The following is a 23036-nucleotide window of genomic DNA, read 5'->3' on the forward strand; positions in this document are numbered from 1 at the left end:
AATCTGAGGCTGTGCCGTTTTAACCACAGCACCGGGTCACAGCAGCAGTGACCCAGTGTCCTTTTTTACCAATCGCAACACTACTGTTGCGGCACCTGACGATGATCCGGGCCAACCAATAACTTGTCGGAACTGAGGCACCTCACTCATTCCCATTCGTGGGGACTGAGCTTCCTACGCAGAAGGCGTTAGCAAATAGACTGTTTAATCACAAACAAACAAGCTCTCTCTCTCTCTCTCTCTCTCTGATTTCGTGGATCTTCTTTCTCTAGCGACGTCAAAGGCTTCATGATCGATCTTCTCCGACGATGCTGATCTTGCTTCACGCACCCACTCTTCCTCGTTAAAGGTACGATTTTTATTTTGTTAAAACTATATTTCTAGTTTTTTTTTTTTTCATAAAAATTTGGGGATTTCTGTTAATTTTGTACATTTATGTGTTGTGTATGTTGATTTGGAGGAATTTTCAAGAATTTCATGTAAGGTAGTGTGAAATTAGGGTTTCTGATTGAGTGATAGGTAGTAGAAACTCATACAATACGAGTATTTGGGATCGAATGTGTTATGATTCTGCAATTTGAGTTTATCACCATGAGAGGGCTGCTCTCTGTTAAAAAAAGCTAGGTTCATGGAGTCTCACCTGATTGGGAGTGATGCTCTGGCTGTATATTCAAGTGTGAAGTCTTTAACTAATAAAATGAAAAATAAATAAATAAATAAAATAATATTTAGAGAGTTGTTATATATTGATTCAATGTGTTGCAAGACTCAACACATTTATAATATAATAAAAGTGAAAAGCTTGACGATATTTAATTCTTCATAGAGAGTTGTGTGATACACAGCTATTTTTTAGTATAGAAAATTTATTTACAAAAATAATTTTATATTATATATATATATAATTCATTAATAATGATGTGCTGATAATATTTTTAAAATTCTATGTTATAATCATAATTGTTTTAATTCAATATGAATGAACAACAGCGAAAAAATGTCATTTTGTATGCAATACATTTGTCTAACTCTCTCAAATACCTTTCTATTTTATAAGCTTATTTAAGTTATTTAGTCAAATGCAGGAGTTATTTTTTTATAATCGGGTGTTCGGGCCAACTTATAAACAACTCAAGTAATTCTAGGAACCAATCCTACCGTCTACTTGTGAGGGTCCCATTTAAAGTCAGGGCAAATACCTTGTATGTACAGGTCCCAAGACACTTATTGCAACTAGCAAGTATTTAACATGCGACCTGAAAAGAGCATACCACCAGGCCCCAAGTAGTGTCCACTAGGCCAATTAATATCAACCCAAGTTGTGCCCAGTAGGCATAGAGTTAATATCTACCCTCTTTCTTTCTCCTTCCAACCATGACAAATGACTCGTTATAATCTTAAACGCTGGAGAAACCATCATTCCTTGACCTTCCTCAGAATTTTCCCACAATCCAAACACCAAACCCATTCCTTCTCTGCTTCCAAAATCCAATACCCAGATGCCAACTCCATCACAGTACCATTTCCCGCCACTTCTTCTCCACTCTCAGCACAGCAAACCCATGTTTCCAACAATTCTACACCCTCTGGTCAATGTAAATTCACTGACGTAATTTCATCGAACAAGATGATCACCAATCACATTCGGTCTGGTGATCTAGATTCAGCCCTCAGAGTGTTTGAAAATATGACAGCTAGAACCACAATTACATGGAATTCAATCTTGGCTGGGTTTTCAAAAAAACCTGGGAAAGTTAAAGAAGCCCGCCAATGGTTTGATAGAATTCCTGAACCAGACACTGTTTCTTTCAACACAATGTTAGCTTGTTATTTACACAATGCTGATATTGGGTCTGCAAGGACTTTCTTTGGTCAAATTCCCAACAAAGACACTGCGTCGTGGAATACTATGATATCGGGTTTTTCTCAGAATGGGATGATGAAGGAAGCCCAAGAGTTGTTCTCAACAATGCCGGTGAAAAATAGTGTCTCGTGGAATGCGATGATATCAGGTTATGTCGAGTCAGGGGATTTGGATTCGGTATTGAAGTTATTTTGGGCAGCTCCGGTTAAGAGTGTGATTGCATGGACTGCAATGATAACTGGGCATATGAAATTTGGAAAGGTTGAATTGGCTGAGAAATTTTTTAAAGAGATGCCAGTGAAGAATTTGGTGACATGGAATGCTGTGATTTCAGGTTATGTTGAAAATTGCCTATCAGAGGATGCATTGAAGCTATTTAGGAAAATGGTGGAATTGGGAGTCAAGCCAAATCCATCAAGCTTGAGTAGTGTTCTATTGGGTTGTAGCAATTTATCTGCTTTGAAGTTGGGTAAGCAAATTCATCAGCTTACGTGCAAATCTGTCTTGTGTTTGGATACAACCGTTGTGACTTCATTGATTAGCATGTACTGCAAGTGTGGAGATTTAAATGATGCATGGAAATTGTTCCTTGAGATGCCACATAGAGACATTGTCACGTGGAATGCGATGATTTCTGGGTATGCCCAACATGGGGCAGGTGAAAAGTCTCTAAGTTTGTTTGATGAGATGAGACATGAGGGAATCAAACCAGACTGGATTACCTTTGTTGGAGTTTTATCGGCTTGTAATCATGCAGGATTGGTAGACCTTGGGATTAAATATTTCGATACAATGTCAAAGGATTATGGGGTTGAAGCTAAGCGAGATCATTATACATGTATGGTTGACCTTCTTGGTCGAGCTGGTAAACTAATTGAAGCTGTAGATTTGATAAAGAAAATGCCTTTCAAACCACACAATGCCATATTCGGGACCCTTTTAGGTGCTTGTAGGATCCACAATAACTTGGACCTCGCCGAGTTTGCTGCCAAGAACTTGCTTGATCTTGATCCTATGAATGCAGCCGGTTATGTTCAACTCGCTAACGTTTATGCTGCAATGAACAGATGGGACAATGTTGCTAGAGTTCGACGATCAATGAAGGACAATAAGGTGATTAAAATACCCGGGTATAGTTGGATTGAGGTGAAGAGTGTGGTTCATGAGTTCAGATCAGGAGATAGAGTACACCCAGAATTGAAATTGATACATGAAAAATTGAATGAGTTGGAGAAGAAAATGAAGTTGGAAGGCTATGTGCCGGATCTTGACTTTGCATTGCATGATGTTGGGGAGGAGCAGAAGGAGAAGCTACTCTTATGGCACAGTGAGAAACTTGCAATTGCTTATGGGTTGATGAGGATACCGTTAGGGACTCCAATTCGAGTGTTTAAAAACTTGAGAGTATGCGGTGATTGCCATCGTGCCACCAAGTACATTTCGGCAATAGAAAGGAGGGAAATCATTGTGAGAGACACTACAAGGTTTCATCATTTCAAGAATGGGATTTGCTCTTGTGGTGATTATTGGTGAAACCTGAAAATTGAAGTTATTTCCTGAAATTTTATGGGGAAAGAGGAATTAAAATGAATTTAAATTTCATTGAGAACACTACACTAATTTGGCATTAATGCTGGGAAATGAAGGTTTTCTCAACATTCGGTTTGAACACCCTTTTTGCCCATTCATGGGCATGTGTTTGAAATGTCAGGGAGGTCGCCCCACCCTGGAAAGTTGCATCACCCGGTCTGACACAATCCTCAATGTTCGCAAGCTTTTTACCGGAGCCCAAATGGAATTTGAAAGAGAACTGAAACTGCAAACCTTCAGGTTTTTCCCTCCAACTCGGCAAGATTTTCATTGCTACTGTGAGTATTATTTACAACAAACTTTATATTGCTGCACCTATCACATGACACAAGCAATTTGGTTGTACAATTCAACTCTCACGTTGTGCAGCTAATTAAGAAAATCTGCCATTGGTTATTTACCTTATTCCATTTTTGAATAATAAGTTACATCAATCAGTGGTGCTATGTTCTTGCCTTGGTTTCTAAGAGGCCCATTATGGGTTATTTGTCCACTTTGATGATCTGATTTGTTTATATTTTCGGTTACTTAGTGCTGATCATCCATGAAAAAAAATTAAATTGATCTAGCTGCATGATTTTATCATTATTTATCTCCAAAAAATAGACAATCTACTTCAAACTCATACTCGACATTTATTTTTTTGAAGACAATTATAATAAAGTCATGTGGTTATCAGTTCAATCTAATTTTGTTAGTAAATAATTTACCACCTAGTGACCTGAAAAATGAATAGATCAAATTTTCAAAGAGAAACCCATAATAAGCCCCATGAGCCCAGATAACACCGTCATGTCCACATGGTTGACTAGAGACTTATCGATTCCTATTTCATATGTGATTTTTTACAAAACAATCCATTAACATTATTCATTAGTTCTGAAACACTGTTTCATGTGCATGTGGTATTCTTGATCAAAGAGAATGCACAAAATAAATTGAATAGGACCAACTTTATCCCCCATCCAACTGATCATTTGAAATACTACATGCATTGAGAGAAGATGATAGAACCTAATGTGCTTCTGGCCACCATCTCTAACCGTCAATAACCATCTTCGTCCACCCCTTTCACTTGTTTTCAAAACATAATTTTAAAATGGAAGTATACCAAACATGGTTTTTTTTTTCCCCAAAATTAAACATAAACATGTTTATTGTTTTCTGTAAATAAAAACAGTTTATTACAAATTTTACCAAATGGCACCCAAGCATTTCTAGTTTTTCAGCTCTCTAAACCGATTTCCTAGTGCTATGCCTTAAAATGGTGCCTTCACCGTAAATGCTTATTGGTGAATGATCATTGCCTGTAAAATTATTTTTCGAGTAAGAAATTCCATTATTCGATGGGTGCATTCGTCTATTGGGTGCTTATTAGAAATGATGTTTCACCTAAACCAAGAAATTGCGATCAAGATTTGTTGGAAATTTGTGTTAATGTATATAATATGATAGTGGTGTTGGTGAAGGATAGTGGTATGTATAGAATATGATAGTGGTGTTGGTGGTAGATAGTGACATGTATATAATATGATAGTGGTGTTGGTGAAGGATAGTGGCATGTATAGAATATGATAGTGGTGTTGGTGGTAGATAGTGGCATGTATATAATATGATAGTGGTAGATAGTGGTAATATATAATATGTAAGTGGCATATAATGGGTTATAATGATGTTTGTAATATCTCCTATATAAGGAGTGTCATTTGGTCTTGTAAGATAAGAAGTTTTGAATATAACAGAAATATATTCCTTCTTCCTCATATTTTCGGAGTTCTTCTTCCTTATATTTTCTAAGTTGTTCCTCATATTTTCGGAGTTCTTCTTCCTCATATTTTCTAAGTTGGTATCAGAGCAACAAAAAACACAGCAGCCCTAAAACCGTCATAGCCATGTCGGAAGTCACGTCCGAAACCACTTCAACCCCTGCCGTTGCCATTCCGGTGAAAACGTCCAACTCTCACTCTGTCCAAATCACCACCATCCGCCTAAATGGTGATAATTTTCTCCGCTGGTCACAATCTGTCCGGATGTATATCCGTGGGCAAGGAAAGATCGGTTACATCACTGGTGACAAGAAGGCTCCTGCTGTTAATGATCCGCTGTTCGACAGTTGGGATGCTGAAAACTCCATGGTTATGACATGGTTGGTCAATTCCATGGAGGAGGATATAAGCTCTAATTACATGTGCTATACTACTGCACAAGAATTGTGGGATAATGTTAGTCAGATGTATTCTGACCTAGGAAATTAATCTCAAGTTTTCGAATTAACTTTGAAGTTGGGAGAGATTCGTCAAGGAGATGATTCCGTTACCAAATATTTCAATTCGTTGAAAAGGTTGTGGCAGGATCTTGACATCTTCAACATATACGAATGGAAATCGGTTGACGACTGCAACCACCACAAGAAAACTGTGGAAGACAGCCGTATTTACAAGTTTCTTGCCGGCCTCAACATTGAGTTCGATGAAGTGCGAGGAAGAATTATTGGCAGACCTCCTCTCCCATCCATTGGCGAAGTATTTGCCGAAGTCAGAAGGGAAGAGAGCCGAAGGAGCGTCATGCTTAAGAAAAAAGGTACTGGTGAATCAATTGAAATTTCTGCTTTAATTAGCGATGTTGCGGCCAACAAGGTTGCAAATTACCAGCGCAGGTTTGATGATAAGCCACGGGTCTGGTGTGATTTTTGCAACAAGCCTCGCCATACACGCGAAACGTGTTGGAAGATCCATGGCAAACCTGTCAACTGGAAAAGCAGCAAACAAGGAGAGAAAAATCGTGGCTTTCCTACTGCTAATGAAGCCGATTCAGGTCCCTTCAACAAAGAGCAGATTGATCAACTCTTAAAGCTGATAAAATCCAACTCCTCATCCGGTACTCCTAGTGTTTTGTTGGCACAAACAGGTAGAAATCCTAAAGCCTTCTCTTGCCTAAACTTCTCTCCGTGGATCATAGATTCCGGTGCCTCCGATCACATGACTAGTTTTTCCCATTTATTTAGTACCTATTTCCCTTGTTCTGGTCATGACAAAATCAGAATAGCCGATGGTAGTTTTTCACCTATTGCAGGAAAAGGATTTATTAAACTAACTGAGAAAATTAATCTCAATGCTGTTCTTCACGTCCCCAACTTAGCCTGTAACCTTTTGTCTGTCAGTAAACTATCTAAGGATTCTAATTGTCGTGTTACATTTTTTGAATCCCATTGTGAATTTCAGGACCAGAACTCAGGGATGATGATTGAGCGTGCTAGGATGCTTGAAGGTCTTTACTACTTTGATGAAGTACCTGTTAGTAATAAAAAAGCTCAGAGCTTTAATAGTACTAGTTCAATCTCTGTTCAAGAAAAAATAATGCTATGGCACTATAGGCTAGGACATCCTAGTTTTCTTTATCTGAAACATTTATTTTCAGAATTATTTAAAGGGATTGATTGTTCTTCTTTTCATTGTGAAAGTTGCATTTTTGCAAAATTTCATCGCTCTACTTATTTGCCAAAACCTTACCAGGCTTCCAAACCTTTTTATTTGATTCATAGTGATGTTTGGGGCCCTTCTAAAATCACTACTCTTTCTGGTAAAAAATGATTTGTTACATTTATTGATGACCATACCCGCTTATGTTGGATTTATTTGATGAATAAAAAATCTGACGTGAAAAATTTATTCACAAATTTTTACAATATGATTGAAAACCAATTTCAAACCAAAATTGGTATTTTACATTTAGATAATGGAACAGAATATTTCAATGAGCAGTTGGGTGAGTTTTTGAAAACAAAGGGGATTTTTCATCAATCTACATGTCGGGATACCCCTCAACAAAATGGCATTGCAGAACGAAAAAATAAACATCTACTTGAAGTAGCGCGTGCTATGATGTTTTACATGCATGTTCCTAAATATTTATGGGGTGAAGCAATTTTAACAGCCTCTTATTTGATAAACAGGATGCCTACAAAGGTGTTAACATACAAAACACCTTTTGATTGTCTCAAAACTTTTTTTCCTGACACGAGGTTGTTTTCTGATTTACCCGCCAAAGTTTTTGGATGTACTGCCTATGTTCATGTTCCCAGTCAATTTCGTTCAAAACTTGACCCCCGTGCTATAAAATGTGTTTTTTTGGGTTATTCCTCAAACAAAAAGGGGTATAAGTGTTTCGATCCTCAAACCAAGAAATTTCATGTGAGTATGGATGTGTCATTTGTGGAAACAAAATCCTATTTCCTCAACACTTTTCTTCAGGGGGAGACAAGTGGAGTAGAAGACCGTTTTTGGGATATTTCTATCCCGCTCCCCAATGTCATTTATCCTACACAAAAATCACATCTGTCTGATAATGATCACTTAGGAGAACCAAGTTCTATGGTGCATAGTCAAGAAGATTCTTGTTTAGGGGGAGAAGTACTACAAAATGATCTAAATCCTGAGCTTCAGGTTTATACTAGGAAGCGATTTCATCTGAGGAATAATGACCCGAATGTCCATCCTAATGACCCGAATGTTCACCCGAGTTCTGGCATCGAAATTTTAGGTAATCCTATTCCTTCTATTTCCGACCTTGATGTTCCTATAGCAATTAGGAAAGGTGTCCGAAATTGCATTAAACATCCTATTGCAAATTACCTCTCCTATCAAAGACTGTCTAAAAACCATAGAGCTTTCACATCTAGGATTTTACACTTGTTTGTTCCAAGGAATATACAGGAAGCATTGGATGATCTGAATTGGAAATTAGCAGTCATGGAGGAGATGAATGCTTTAAGGAGAAGTGGTACTTGGGAGATAGTTGATCTACCCAAAGACAAGAAAACAGTTGGGTGTAAATGGGTGTTTACGATAAAATGTAATGCAGATGGAAGCGTTGAGAGATACAAGGCGAGACTGGTGGCTAAAGGCTTCACTCAAACTTATGGGATCGACTATCAGGAGACGTTTGCTCCTGTTGCTAAAATAAATTCCATCAGAGTACTGTTATCTCTTGCAGTAAATTTAGATTGGCCTCTACATCAACTTCACATTAAAAATGCATTTCTCAATGGTGATCTTGAAGAGGAGGTGTTCATGAGCCTACCGCCGGGATTTGAGCAGAGACTTGGAAGCGACAGAGTATGCAGATTGAACAAGTCATTATACGGACTCAAACAATCACCAAGAGCGTGGTTTGAACGCTTTGGGAAGGCAGTTATCAGTTGTGGCTTCTCGCAGAGTCAAGCAGATCACACAATATTTTATAAACATTCAAAAAACAGTAAAATTGCAATTTTGATTGTTTATGTTGATGACATCATTTTAACTGGTAATGATGAAGCAGAGTTAGCAGCCCTCAAAGAGAAACTCGCAAAAGAATTTCACATTAAGGATCTGGGAGCCCTCAAGTATTTCCTCGGAATGGAATTTGCAAGATCCGAGGAAGGTATATTCGTTAATCAGAGAAAATATGTTCTTGATCTCCTTGGAGAAACAGGTATGCTTGGTTGTAAGATGGTGGAGACTCCGATCGAGCCTAACTTGAAGTTACAAGCTGCTAAGGCTGAAGAAGTCAAAGAGAGGGAACAATATCAGCGACTTGTAGGGAAATTGATTTACTTGTCTCATACGCGGCCTGATATTGCCTTTGCAGTCAGCATGGTAAGTCAGTTCATGCACTCACCAGGGGCAGAGCACTTTGAGGCCGTTTATAAGATCTTAAGATATTTGAAAGGAACTCCAGGGAGAGGCTTACTGTTCAAGAAACATGGGCATCTTCAAGTTGAAGTATACACAGATGCAGACTGGGCAGGAAGTGTTACAGACAGGAGATCAACATCCGGATACTGCTCCTTTGTAGGTGGGAACCTAGTTACATGGCGGAGTAAAAAACAGAATGTGGTAGCTAGAAGTAGTGCAGAAGCAGAGTTTAGAGCTGTTGCCCATGGAATCTGTGAAGTAATGTGGATTAAAAGAATTCTTGAAGAATTAAAGCTTTCTCACCCGACACCTATGAAGGTCTATTGTGACAACAAAGCAGCTATATCTATAGCTCATAATCCAGTTCTACATGATCGCACAAAACATATAGAAGTGGATAAACATTTCATCAAGGAGAAAATCAATGCTGGCATAATCTGTATGACCTACCTTCCAACAGGTGAACAATTAGCTGATGTGCTAACGAAGGGACTACACAAGAAGCAATTTGATAAGCTGACTAGCAAGCTGGCTATGGAAGATATCTTCAAATGTATATAATATGACAGTGGTGTTGGTGAAGGATAGTGGCATGTATAGAATATGATAGTGGTGTTGGTGGTAGATAGTGGCATGTATATAAAATGATAGTGGTGTTGGTGAAGGATAGTGGCATGTATAGAATATGATAGTGGTGTTGGTGGTAGATAGTGGCATGTATATAATATGATAGTGGTAGATAGTGGTAATATATAATATGTAAGTGGCATATAATGGGTTATAATGATGTTTGTAATATCTCCTATATAAGGAGTGTCATTTGGTCTTGTAAGATAAGAAGTTTTGAATATAACAGAAATATATTCCTTCTTCTTCATATTTTCGGAGTTCTTCTTCCTCATATTTTCTAAGTTGTTCCTCATATTTTCGGAGTTCTTCTTCCTCATATTTTCTAAGTAGATTCATACTGTTATTCCAGTGATCATGCAAGACAAAGAACCTATTGAACATTTGGGGGCAAATTACATATACACCCCTCCAGGTTTGGTTAAATTACAGATACCCCCTTGAGGTTTCGGAAATTACATCCCGCCCCCTGAGGTTTGTATTTTCATAACAATTTACCCCCTGAGGTTTATATTTCATAACAAATTACCCCCTAATTTCTTATGCAAATATAGCATTCAGGGGGGAATTCGTAATTTCTCAAACCTCAGGGGGGTATCTGTAATTTTGTCAAACCTGGAGGGGTGTATATGTAATTTGCCCAACATTTGGAGGTTAAATTGAGCATGTTTTGGGTGCTTTCTGTTTAAACTGATAGCTATCAGTGGAATAAAATGAAACTTGGGGATAGTAGGGTTAATCAGAGAATTCTAAACACATTGGCTTATGTAGAAACTAAATAATGGTGGGCACTAGTCATTACAAGCTATGCTGAATCCAAATTATCTCACATTGTGCAGGATGATGAGGCAGCTGTGTTGCAAGGCAAGAAAGAAACTGAGAAAATGATTGTAGAAGCTTATGCAGCCCTTCTTGCATTCCTTTCAACTGAAAGGTTTGTCATGGATAATATGTGTTTGGATATTTTCTTAATAAAATTTGTTGGCGTTTTGCCTCTCTCAGTAAGAGCATATGTAATGCTATTGTCGATTGTCTCCCGGATCACAACCCTACAGGGGTGTTTGGCTGAGGAGAAAAAGGAAACAGTGTCTATGATTGTTGAGAACCATATTCTTTGGTGCATGAAGGCCATATTTGTGGTTTGGGTCATTCATGCTGGTTTCTTAGCTTTAGACCTAGCCTATGAAGCACGGACACCTCTCCGGAGGCAATGTATAGGTGTCGGACGTGTGTCAGACACAGACACGCGTCGGACACACGGTGAACATGTGTCCGACACTCTACCAAAGGTGTCCTTTTTGTTTTTTAGAATTTTTCCAGCCAGATACACTTGGGACACTCTATTGGACACGTTATGGACAGAGAGGGAGAGAAACCCTAACCTATTGAAGAGAGAGAGAGAGAGTGAAGAAGAACCTCTTGAAATGAAGCCTTAGATCAGATATGTTCTTTATTTCTTCAAATCTCTTCTTCAATCTTCTTCTTTTCTTCTGTTTTTCTTCATTTCTCTCTCTCTCTCTCTCTCTATATATATATATATATATATATGGTGTTCCGACTCTCTCTCTCCCCCCTATCATTTGCCTCTCAATATCTCTTTTCTGTTCTATTTTTTTTTTCTAATAATATATATAGATATATATTATATACTAATATATTAATATATATATTTGAACAAAAACTTTTTTTTCCCCTCTTTTCCTTTTTTCTATTTTTTATTTGCTTAAATAAATTATTTTTATTTATAGGAAAATTTTAATTTATGAATGATATTTGATAATTAAATAAATAAATAAATAATATTTATATTTTTTAATTCTACATGTAATAAATAAATAAAATTATATATATTGAGCGCGTTCCTAACATGTCGTGTTCTCAATTTTTTGAAAATTTGTGTGTTCACATTTTTATATCGTGTCCCGTGTCTGTGTCCATGTTTATGCATCATAGGACCTAGCCCTTCAGTCTTGTACTAAGTCAAACTCATTTTCTTAAGACACGGATTAACAGGACCCGGTATGTTGGGTGCATGCTTTGGTTCATTTATGCTGGTTTTCTCAGCTTTAGACATAGCCGTTCAGTCTTGTACTATATCTAGGGCTGCAGATGAACAGAGCCGTTCGTGAACAGGCTCAAGCTCGGCTCGGTAAGAGCTTGTTCGAACTCGGTTCGTTAATTTTTTTTTTGCATTCAAGCTCGAGCTTGAACTCGTTAAATTTTTAATAAACAAGCCCAAATATTCTAAAGCTCGGCTCGTAAACTCGGCTCGCTTAATATTTATTATTTATATATTTAATAATATAAAAATATGTATAAAAAATAAGAGAAATATGCTATATATATATTTTAAAAATATAAATGTAAATAATAATTAACTATAGATAATACATTTATATAATAGTGATAGTAGCCAGTGGCGGAGCCACAGTGGAGCCAAGGGGTCACGTGCTCCCATGTGTTTTAAATTTTTTTTTTTTTTTTTTTTGTGTGCACACATAAAGAAAATATTTTAAATAAAAAATTATAAAATATTATTTAGAGTGAAATATCAATGACATTTTTAAAATTATAAGAATAATAATGGTTGTTTTTTTATTAAAAATAAAGATATTACGATAAGTCAATATTATTATCTATGAAAATTTCAATACAATGGTGATGTCCATCATTATTGATATATAATTATTATTAATTTCAATAAAGATATAAAATTTATTAAATTGTTAGTAACATTTTACATTTGGGGTTTCTCCTTTATATGTTTCTTTACTATTGGTGGGTGATATTATATGTCAATGATGACGTAGTATTACTATTATATTGAATTTTACTAAAATTTTGTATAAAAAATTACTTTATCATTATATAATTTATTTTAAAACTTATATCCATGGTTCTTTTTTTTTTGGTTCATGATATACCTGTTACAAATAATATATATATATATATATATTATGTTTCTTGAAGTTAATTGTAAAAATTTATGTGAAACATTTTTGTAAAAATTTTTAATGTTATAATTAATAAGTGTCCCCTCTAATTTAATTTTTTGGCTCCGCCACTGGTAGTGGCTATTATTATTTTATTAAAATATAGACTTTTTTTTAGTATGTTTATATATATTGTATATATAATTATGTAATCAAAGTTTTAATTATAACTTTAGTCTCATATGCAAGTATGAATTTATAAATTTTTTGGTTCATTAAGGCTCGTGAACAGGCTCGAGCACGAGTTGAGTTTAAGCCAACTCAACTCGAGCTCGGTTCGTTAAATTTTTATTCAGCTCGAGCTTGAGTTCGTTAAAATCATAATAAACAAGTTCAAACATACTAAAGTTTGGCTTGGTTCGGCTCGGTTCGGCTCGTTTGCAATCCTAAATATATCAAATTTTTCTTCAGACACGGATAAACTGGACCAATATGTTGGATGCTATACAAGGTTGGTAAGATGAGCCTTGTAGACTTTGTTTTTCGCTTATGTGTTAATAACGTTGTGTTTGGTTGAGGGATTTAAGAAGGAATTTGAAAAAAAAAAAAAAAAAGTGAAATGTGAATAAAATATATTTATATTTTACTTAATTTTACATATTTTTTTTTAAATTATTTTTTTAAATCTTCTAATCAAATACAACGTAAGAGATTTATCGTGAATAGTTATGTTATGTATTATTAGCTAAGGGTAATTTGTGGGGCTTTGACTCCTTTAGAACCTAGTCGAAGGAGTTCCCTTGTAGTTAGGTCTTTAAAATATTTTTATACTTTTTTTTTGCACACGTTCTTATAGAGAATTATAATTATTTTTATTTTAGATTTATTAGTAAGTACATTTAGGCCCTATCTGGCAACATTTATTGTTTAGAAAAATGTTTTATACTTTTTTATGGTAATAAAAAATTTAAAAACTATAAACAAAAATTCGGTTGGTGCATATGTTTTTTTTTTTTTTTAATTGATTGGTGCTTATGGTTATTTTCAAAAAAATGATAAACAGCTAAAAATATTTATTAAAATTTCGTAATAAAAAGATTTAGTTTCATTTATTTAATTTTTTTTATTTTTTATTTATTCTCCTTTTCTAAACCCATCAGGTCCACCATCCACATTTGGCAATTCCTGCATCTTGCCCGTCACTAGCGACACCAACTCAAGATAAAAATTATCTATGATTGTCACTTTTTGCTAGAAACAAACTATGATCATCTGCAACTACTTTCAATCACCACATCTGATTAACAATCACATTGTGTTACTCTTCTTCATTTATTTTAAAAAATAAGTAATTAAAATACATGTGTATACCAAATATTTTTTTAAAAAATAAAAATAAATTATATGTAGGGCTATGTTTGATAGGTATGAAAGAAATAAGCAATGAATATTAGTTTAATTTAATTTAACATGTGAATAGGTAATTTATTTTTTCGGTTCTTTTGTTAAAATATGAAACGAAAAAAACTAGACTACATTTGGTTTAATTTTGAAATTATTTTTGACTTTTTACAAAATACGTGCAAAAAATAAAGAGAAGAAATTTTTTTGACTTTTTGTATAATTCTTTAGTCTTTGGACTTTCTTAGTAATTTTTTAGATATTATAGAGATTAGATAATGGTAAATTTTTTTAGAGGACAAACTTTACTTTACCCCGTTGTGATTTGGGCCATATGTAGTTTATCACATAATATTTGGTTTGTAAATTGAAGTGCACCGTTAGGACCGTTAACGATTTAATAAAAAAATATTAAAATATTTCTCTATTTTCATCATTTGTTTAAAAGACAAAGTACACTTTACCTCTTGCACTTTATTTCATATGCAATTTATCCTATTGAAATTTGAAAATGAATATATAATCTCTTTAAGTTTATCACATATTTCATACTTGTTGTCACGTTGGACAAAACATTTAACGGTGTTTAATGGTGCACTTCAGTCCACAAATCACGTGAGGTTATGTAGTTATTTCTAAATGTTAAGGGGGTAAATCGTAAATGACCCAAATCATATAGGAGCAAAGTGAAGTTTGTCCACTTTTTTTTTGTCATGACATGTTAACATGGCATAAATTAGACATGAATCGAAAATGACATGATATGATAATACGAAATAATAAATAAATTAATTTAATATTAAAATGATTCTATACGAATCTAAAATGACCCGACCTGCCACGGCATTCACCTCTTCCATTTTTTGTTTTTAAACTAGAAACAGAACTTCTTCGATAAATTATTTTTTTTAAAAAATTAATATTAATTTCAAAAATTTTAAAAACGAAAAAGAAAAATTTGTAATAACACAGTATTATAAGAGGGTCTCATAATTTTTTCCTTTTTAACCAGGACGACAGAAAGTTTCACTCATAAAATACTTCTGAGAGAATTTTAGTATACACATTTTCATATTATATGTATTTTTAGTTACGTCATTTTCTTTTTTAGTTACGGATAATTTTTTTTTAATTATGATATTATTTTAAAATATTTAACTATAACTTTTTTTTTAAATTATGTCATTTTCTTCTGTAATTATAAGGTGCATATACCATAGTCTTTCTCAACACAAAAAGTTAAAATAAAAAAAAATAAACGTGAATGGCTAAAATGAAAAAATGGTCAAATCTACATAACCACGTGTAGTCCAAGTCACCTAATAATTTTCGCCGTTAAGAAGTAGGGAAAGATTATGGTGCACAAAAAAGTCATGACCAGATATCTTAAAATAATATCATAATTAAATAAGAAAATTAATCATAACTAAAGAAGAAAATATGTAATTTAGGGTGCATATGATATATGAGTGTGTATAATATAATTCTCCTTTTATGTTTTAAATTCTTTCTAATTTATTTCAAAAGTTAATTTGTGTCCAAAATTACGTAAAAAATAAAAAAATAAAAAACATATTAACAGTCATATGATATAAAAATATTTTATTACATATAATTTACACATCTTATACAAATTCAAACTCAAATATAATAATATATTTTTTTCTGTTATGCGACAGTTAATATGATATTTTCTACCTAATTTTTAACAAAGTTTAACTTTAGCAATAAATTAGAAAAAAAAAACTTAAAAGATAAAGAATTAAAGTGAAAAAAAAAAACACGTAAAGGGTCAAAATAGAAAACAGTTAAACATAAAAGAGGTAAAGTGTAATTTACGTTTTCTATTACTTTTTCCAATTCTTTTAGGTAATTTGAAATCTCGTTGCTCCGAATGGCTCAAATGTTTGGCATCCCATTTTTTGACTTTTGGTCAGTTACCACAAACATGCGCAAAATCCACACATTTTCAAAACAAAGAAAGAGAAGATAGAGGGCCATGATTTTTGTTTGCTCTAAAGCCATATCCAGCGTTTAACCAAATCCATCACCAAATTTAAATTTAGTGAAAAAGTACACTTTTTTTTTATCTCCAATGGCTTCATCAAAGCTGTATCAAATTGAGAACATTCTAAATCTTTCACCAAACTGAAGACCTGACCCAGCTTCCACCAGTTTACTATGCGTGAACGTTTGGGGTGGGACCCACTGGCCGTCTGGCCGGTTGTCCCCCGATCATCCTCTTCTGTGAACAATTTCCACAAAAATAGGTAACATACAGTGTTGGAAAAATGGTTTGTGTAACCATGACTTTTGGCTAACTTTGAGCCTAAATTGAGATAGACTCCGAACATCGATTGAGGTGTGTCTAGGTGGAAACGCGTTCTTTACCGGGTGGTATTCACTTCGTATATTTGGTTGTTCAAACCATGTTCCAAGTGAATGCGAAATTGACTCTAAAAGAGGCTTCGGCAACACAGTAGTTGTTCTGTTTTCTTCATCATCATTTAGCTTTTTGCATTAGAAATATGAAGCAGAGTATGTATGTATGTGTATGTGTGTGACCTTGGGAAACAAACAAAGATGTATGTGTATATAGTGATCCAAACAAAGAAAATAGAAGACAATAGTAATTAATAAAAACAAAAGGCATCAAAAAGTTGCACGAGTGCATAAATATCAGTATAGAGAACTTTTTCCTTAAGAAAACAGTAATATAGAATCTAGAAATTGAAGATATGTATATATATATATATAGAGAGAGAGAGAGAGAAAAGATGAGTTTGTGTTGGTAAGAAACATCTTCCCCATAAGACCAAGAATTTAGGGTGTTTTTGGTTTGTGTTTTAAGATAAATTTTCAAAAAAAAAATTGGGAGAGAGAGTTTAGAAATTTTTTTGGTTTGTTGGTTGTATATTTTGAAAATAGTTTTGGAAATCACAGGGTGGTTGGCCTAGTGAATGACAACTGGGGCTTGGAGGTTTACTCCCTCCTAGTTCTCAAGTTCGAATCCCCTAGTCAGCAAACGCATACCTTAGGGCCACGAACCGCAGGGCGTAAGCCCTATTTCATAAGGCTTGTTCGAGTTGCAGGAATTTAATCTGGTGCGCATAAACTAGCCTAGGATGCAATACATAACCACAAAAAAATAAAAAAAATTGAAGTTTGGGATAATTAGATATTTTGTTGTAGTTGAGTAGATATGTATGAAAGAAAAAGTGATTGAGAAGGAAAGATGAGAAAGAAAAAATGATTGATTGATGTGTAGGAGAGAGAAAGTGATTTTGAAAAAAAAATTCAAAAAATGTGAACCAAACAAAATATTGAAATTTTTTCTCAAAAATTGTATTTTGAGATACAAACCAAACAAGCTCTTAGTTTCTTTCAGTTTCAGAGGGATGGAAGCCAGTGCAAGTTTAGTTGCTGGTTCTCACAACCAAAATGAGCTTATGGTCAGACGCCCGGACGGAGAATCTGGTGTATGTTCTTATTCTTGATGTTCTTCTTCTTCTGTAACTCCTAAGTTCCAAACCAAACAATTCGACTGTTGTTTTTTTATTTTTTGCATTGCTCGGTTGACTGACCAGTGGTTTGATGAAAAGCCAAATTCCTCTGTTGGAGCATGCAATATCAAAGAGAGTTTTTACTCAAATTTGGTGAAAAAAGTAATGCACCGTTGGAGATGCCCTAAAATCCACCATTAATCCTAACCTTCAAAGCTCTCTTCACCTTCTATTAGGGGTGAGCAACGGATATATCGATCCGCCAAAACCGACCGAATCGATTCGATTCGCCGCATTTTGAACGGATGCGTGATGACGAGCGGACGGTTGCGAATTGATTTTCTCCATTCTGCCAATCTGGCGGACGTATAGCGGATATGAGATTCCTTTGGCCGCAACCGAACCGCCAAACCGCGAACACCCCTAGTAATTTATATGACTTTGTATTTTCAGTTTGTTTAAATATTCTGTTTGCGTTTTCAATTAAAAAAGAGTTTAAATATTTTGTTGAAGTTTTCAACTCGAATATCTTTTTTGAATTGAAAAAAATAAACGTATTATTTATTTATATTTTTTGATTTTTAAATCTATCTCTAAAAATAATAAATAGAAAATATGATATATGCTGGTTGGTTTTTGTTTTCAAAAACAAATATAGATGTAACAATACTTAGACATACAATCTCTACTACTGCTTTATTAATGGTTTTGGTGGTTTGAATTGTTTTTATATTTTAAGAATCACAGATTGTAATACTTTATGTAGATGAGGCATGCAGTGATTGTGATATTCTAAAATTTCAAACTTTCTTACTTTGGATGAGGTATGCAGTGATTGTAATATTTTTTTAAATCATTAACTGTAATACTTTCTTCTTTTTTATTTTTTTTGAGGAAGTGCACAAGTTGAATTATGTTGAAAATTTATAAAATTTTAAACCGCCAAACCGATTTGCATCTATCTGCCAAACCGCCAATTCGCTCAATCCACATCCGCCGGATTAGCGGACAGATGCAAATTGATTTTCTCCAATCCGCCAATCTGGCAGACGGATGGCGGATTGGAGGTTCCGTGGTCGTAACCGACCGCGTCTACCCCTACCTTCTATTGTTCTTTCACCAACATAATTTATTCAACCCATCACATAGAGAGAGAAAAAGAAAGAGATCATATAAACCCAAAATAGAGAGAATGTGTGACAACCACCACCGTAATTAAGTAAATTAATTATATATTGATTACGAGCTTAATTTTAATTATGTGATTATGAATTGTTAAGTGTTATTGATTGTCATGTGATTTATTGAATTGTGTTATTGAGAACAAATAGGTTAGAATGAGAAATGAACCTGTAATTTTTAAATTTTAACAGGCTCTAATTAAATTATTGAATAGACAATTAGAGCCTAATTCACACTTATATTATTAAATTTAGTGTAATTGAGATCATAATTTGATGAAAAGTAATTTAATTTGAGGGAATATAATTTAATTTAACTTAAAGAAAATTATGAATTAATTAAAGCCTTAGACAAATTAATTAGTGAATAAAATAAAAATTAGAAATATCCTACTCAACACTTGAATAGGAAGATGGGTGTATTATTGGGGGTCATTTTTGGAGCTCTTGGGTTGTACATGTAGAGAGAGAGGAAGGAAAGACTTCAACAGAGTGAGTTCATCAAAAAAACAAGGAGAAGAAGAAATTGAAGGAGAAACCTCGAATAATTGAGGATAAATTCAAATCTTCACAAATTATTCACTCTAGGTGAGAATTCTTCTCTCCAATCTTATGAATTTGAAGTAATGTACTCACAACATAAGAAATTCAAGAGTGTTTAAGAAGATCATAAGCTTAATTGTAAGATTTGTTGATATAAATGGAAACTTAATATATGCATGGCATAATTCTTGAACATGCATGATCATACATTCATTTTATTGCATAGATTTTCAAATTGAAGAAAAACTCCATGGGAGTTGAGATGTGAATCAATATTTCAAGTTTTATGATTATACATTCAATTCTTAGAATGAAATTGGAGTTGAGAATATATGATCATAAAGATGAAACATTAGTTGATTTGATTCTCAAAACTCAACATGCATGGCATGGTCTTGTATATATACATGATTTCTTACATGGTTTCATGACTTCAAAAAGATTTAAAGACATTATTTTATGAATTTGGAGGTTAAAGCTTGTAATCACATGTTCTTAATTTTAACTTGATTTTAGAATTATGATTCCAAGCTTTGATCTTCTAATTGAGTATTTGAGCTTGGTGATTTTGGATTATTTTGTATTTGTTGTTGAGAATCCAAACTTACGTTGTTTTTAAGAGGTTTTTGAAAGTGTGATGCATGAAAATCAAGTTTAAAGTTGTAAAATTCAGCTCTAAAACTTGAAGTAGATTTCGGACTGGTTTTGAAGTAAAACTGCACGTGCGGAAAACAGAGCAAAGGAAGGTGACAGACTCTTCGATTCGCATGTGCGTGCAGTTTCAGGGCACATCTCAGTTTCAGTTTTGCTCCATTTTCTACCGTCCAGGCCTTCTTCTTGCACGATTTTAAAGTATTCTTCACGTACATTTGCATTACATGAGTGCATTGGAATGAATGAACGAATGAGAAGTTAGAACCAAACGAGTGAAATCGAAGAGAAATCAAATAAGTAAACAATTAGACTGAATAGAATTGATTAAGAAGTGAATGTAATTATTATGGTTGTGTAGGTCGCTTGCACGAAGAGTACCATCCGGCCAAACATGGTGAGCAATGTCATTGTAAAGAATATTTTCGTATTCATGGTATTGAAAATGCTAAATTGTGAAATATATGTTTTATTTACCTAATGTCTGATATGAGAAGTAATTTTATTTCCGAAATGTTAAATTAAGCTATGGAAGTTCGAAGTGGATATGAAATGACAAGTTTTCTGAGAAATTATGTTTGATACTAATGAATGAGATTCCCTATTGATCATCAAACGTGACACCATGAACATGTGCTTGATTTTCAGAAATTTTCGTTATGTTTATGTCGATCCATAGTGATCGTTATGTCTATGTCGACCCGTTGCAATCGCTATGTATATATCGATACATTGCATCGTTATGCCTATGTTCTTGATCCATTGTGGACGTTCTGCTAATTTGCTAACCAACTATTGGATCATATCACAAAATGAAAGTGACACTGAATGGTATGAAGAACTTTATGACTTTTGAATGTATAAGTTTGATAAATACTTCGTTTCGTTATGAACGTTTTATATAGTATTTTGCTAAAGGTCTAGTAACGCTTTTGACAACATATTGCGCTATGTGTTGAACTTTGGAAAGTTTACTGAAGGTTTATGGAACTTAATTCATTAGTACAAGTATCCGGAAAATATTTTGAACATTGTTTTGCTTATATAAGTTGTGAATCTCATTCATCTAACCCCTTATATTGGGATTATTCACTGGGCTCTAGCTCACTGCTTATTATATGTATGTAGGTGATCGAGCATTGGATCGGGCTTAGTGGCATAGACCCAAACCCTGTTTTGTTAAGCCAACTACTGTGCTTCACCGCGAGGTTCTAACACGTGTCAAGGCTAATTAAGAGGTTTAGTTTACCCCTCTGAGGTTGTATTAAGGGTTTGTTACTACTATTTTGGTAATGAGATTTAATTCCCTAACTTAGGTTTTGCTTTTGGATTTTGCTTTTGTATATAAGTGAATTGTGGACTTAAGTGTTTGTGAATATATGACTAAGTATATGGAAGTTTGTTTTCAGTCTTCACAGCTCATTGGACGATATTTCCTATTACTGATTGGCTTTCGCCAATCCCTTTTTATTGTATTATTTTCATTATCGTTAAGCAGGCCTTTGGTAATCATGGATTATTGGCTAGTTACGATGCTAAACTTGTAAGGGCGGGTTTGGGTCGTGACATAATCAAAATTCAATTTTGATCATTCTTTGTTTTCACTCTCACCATGAAAGTTTCTTGAACCTAGTCTCTCTCTTCACATATAGTTGTATACCCATCAAGCTTTGTTCTTTGTGCTTTGCTTGTAGTTTCAACAATGGTTTCTCTTCAAGATTCTTACTCCAATTCAAGTTGTTTTCTTACAACACGACCTTTCTACAGTCCATCTTCTCTCTCTTCTACCAAGATTTAGAGATCTCTGGGCTGGTCTATATGAACCATCCGGTCCAACTTTTATCAAACCAACCATAGCTATTCCTTCCCTAGCTCGACCACCGATGTCATTTTTTGAAAACCTCATTAACTCCGTTATCGACATGCAACTCGGTGAACTCACTGTCTGGCCTAATAACTCGGCGAAGTCCTCCTCGTCGTCTTCTGACGAAGTCCTCAATTTTTTTCATGCCTTTAGCAAGTACTCGGCGTAGTCTACTTGTAGTAACGAGAGAGTTTTAAAAAAGAGGAGAGAGAGAGAGAGAGTAGAATGTTTGAGTCTAAGAGAGAAGAGAGAGAAAAGGTCTATCTGCGTGAGTCCAAAATGGAGAGGGAGGGTGCCAACATATTCGGGTCATTCGAGGGGCTAAAATTCAAGCTACAAATAATTTATATATTTTTTTGGATTTATTACACTTTATAATTCTAAACTATTACCTAATTGTCTACTCTACTCAGGAAATATCGATTGAGTCTACTAAATTCTAAAGTATAAAAATCATAATCTATTTAATTTCTAAATTATTGATTAAATCTATTAAGTCTCTCTATAATGTTTAAAGTTTATTGTTTAATTGAAACCTATTTAGTCTTTGTAAAAACTATAAAAATAAAATATATGTCCATAAGTGTTATAAGTTAATAAAAGACACCACCTAATTAATTAAGTTTTTATTACAAGAAAATCTTAAAATTTTATTTTTCCCTTCAAAATTATTTTATTTCGTTAATTAGTATTAGAGTCTGATTTTTTTAGTCTTGACAATAAAATTAAGAGTATTAGATATATTGAAGAAAGAAAAAATAAATAATTTAAATAATAACATTTCATTACAAATAATAATAGAATAAAATAATACATTAATCAAGTTATAAAAAAATAGTGAAAACTAAAAAATAATTAATTATAAATTATAAATGAAATATGATATATAATAAAAGATAAAGACAAATACATAACCATTGTAGAAAATAAATATAAAAAAAATGCTATAGATAATTAATTTTAGAGAATGGTTTATCTTCTGTTGAAATTTCAACTGGATCAGATAATTGAATTATTAAACAAATGACTCTAACTAGTAAGAGTCATTAAGAAAAATGCTTGGGAGCACTAATTAGTGCTCCCACTAATTAGGTGGCAGTGGGTCCCGCCATGAATGATGTGATATTTTGGTCTTGGAGTTGTATTTATTTATTTTTTTTTTTACTTTTTTAATGCATTAGTGATATTAGTGGAGATGTTTTTA

At 33.9% G+C, this 23036-nt stretch overlaps 1 protein-coding gene across 7 annotated transcripts; it reads left to right on the forward strand.

Annotated features, from left to right (window-relative positions):
* Nucleotides 1-10761, forward strand: LOC114274473 (pentatricopeptide repeat-containing protein At4g16835, mitochondrial). Of its 7 annotated transcripts, none has more exons than XR_014340507.1 (3): nucleotides 1-349; nucleotides 1076-3732; nucleotides 10596-10761. XR_014340507.1 is itself a non-coding variant. In XM_082887867.1 (2 exons), exon 2 carries the CDS (start codon nucleotides 1382-1384, stop codon nucleotides 3395-3397), a length of 2016 nt encoding a protein of 671 aa, XP_082743993.1. In that variant the 5' UTR covers nucleotides 34-349; nucleotides 1086-1381; the 3' UTR covers nucleotides 3398-4442. The 7 variants fall into 7 exon arrangements, 1 of the variants encoding a protein (XP_082743993.1); XR_014340508.1 differs by having other exon boundaries at nucleotides 34-349; nucleotides 1076-3694; XR_003633418.2 differs by having other exon boundaries at nucleotides 34-349; nucleotides 1086-3732.
* Nucleotides 10762-23036: the final 12275 nt, after the last annotated feature.

Source organism: Camellia sinensis, chromosome 9 (genome assembly GCF_055761805.1).
Source record: "Camellia sinensis isolate YWXY chromosome 9, ASM5576180v1, whole genome shotgun sequence".
In the NCBI taxonomy this organism is placed as follows: domain Eukaryota; kingdom Viridiplantae; phylum Streptophyta; class Magnoliopsida; order Ericales; family Theaceae; genus Camellia; species Camellia sinensis.

What these genes read in the sequence shown, in the direction of transcription:
- LOC114274473 (XM_082887867.1), top strand. Translation starts at nt 1,382, where the DNA reads ATGACTCGTTATAATCTTAAACGCTGGAGAAACCATCATTCCTTGACC.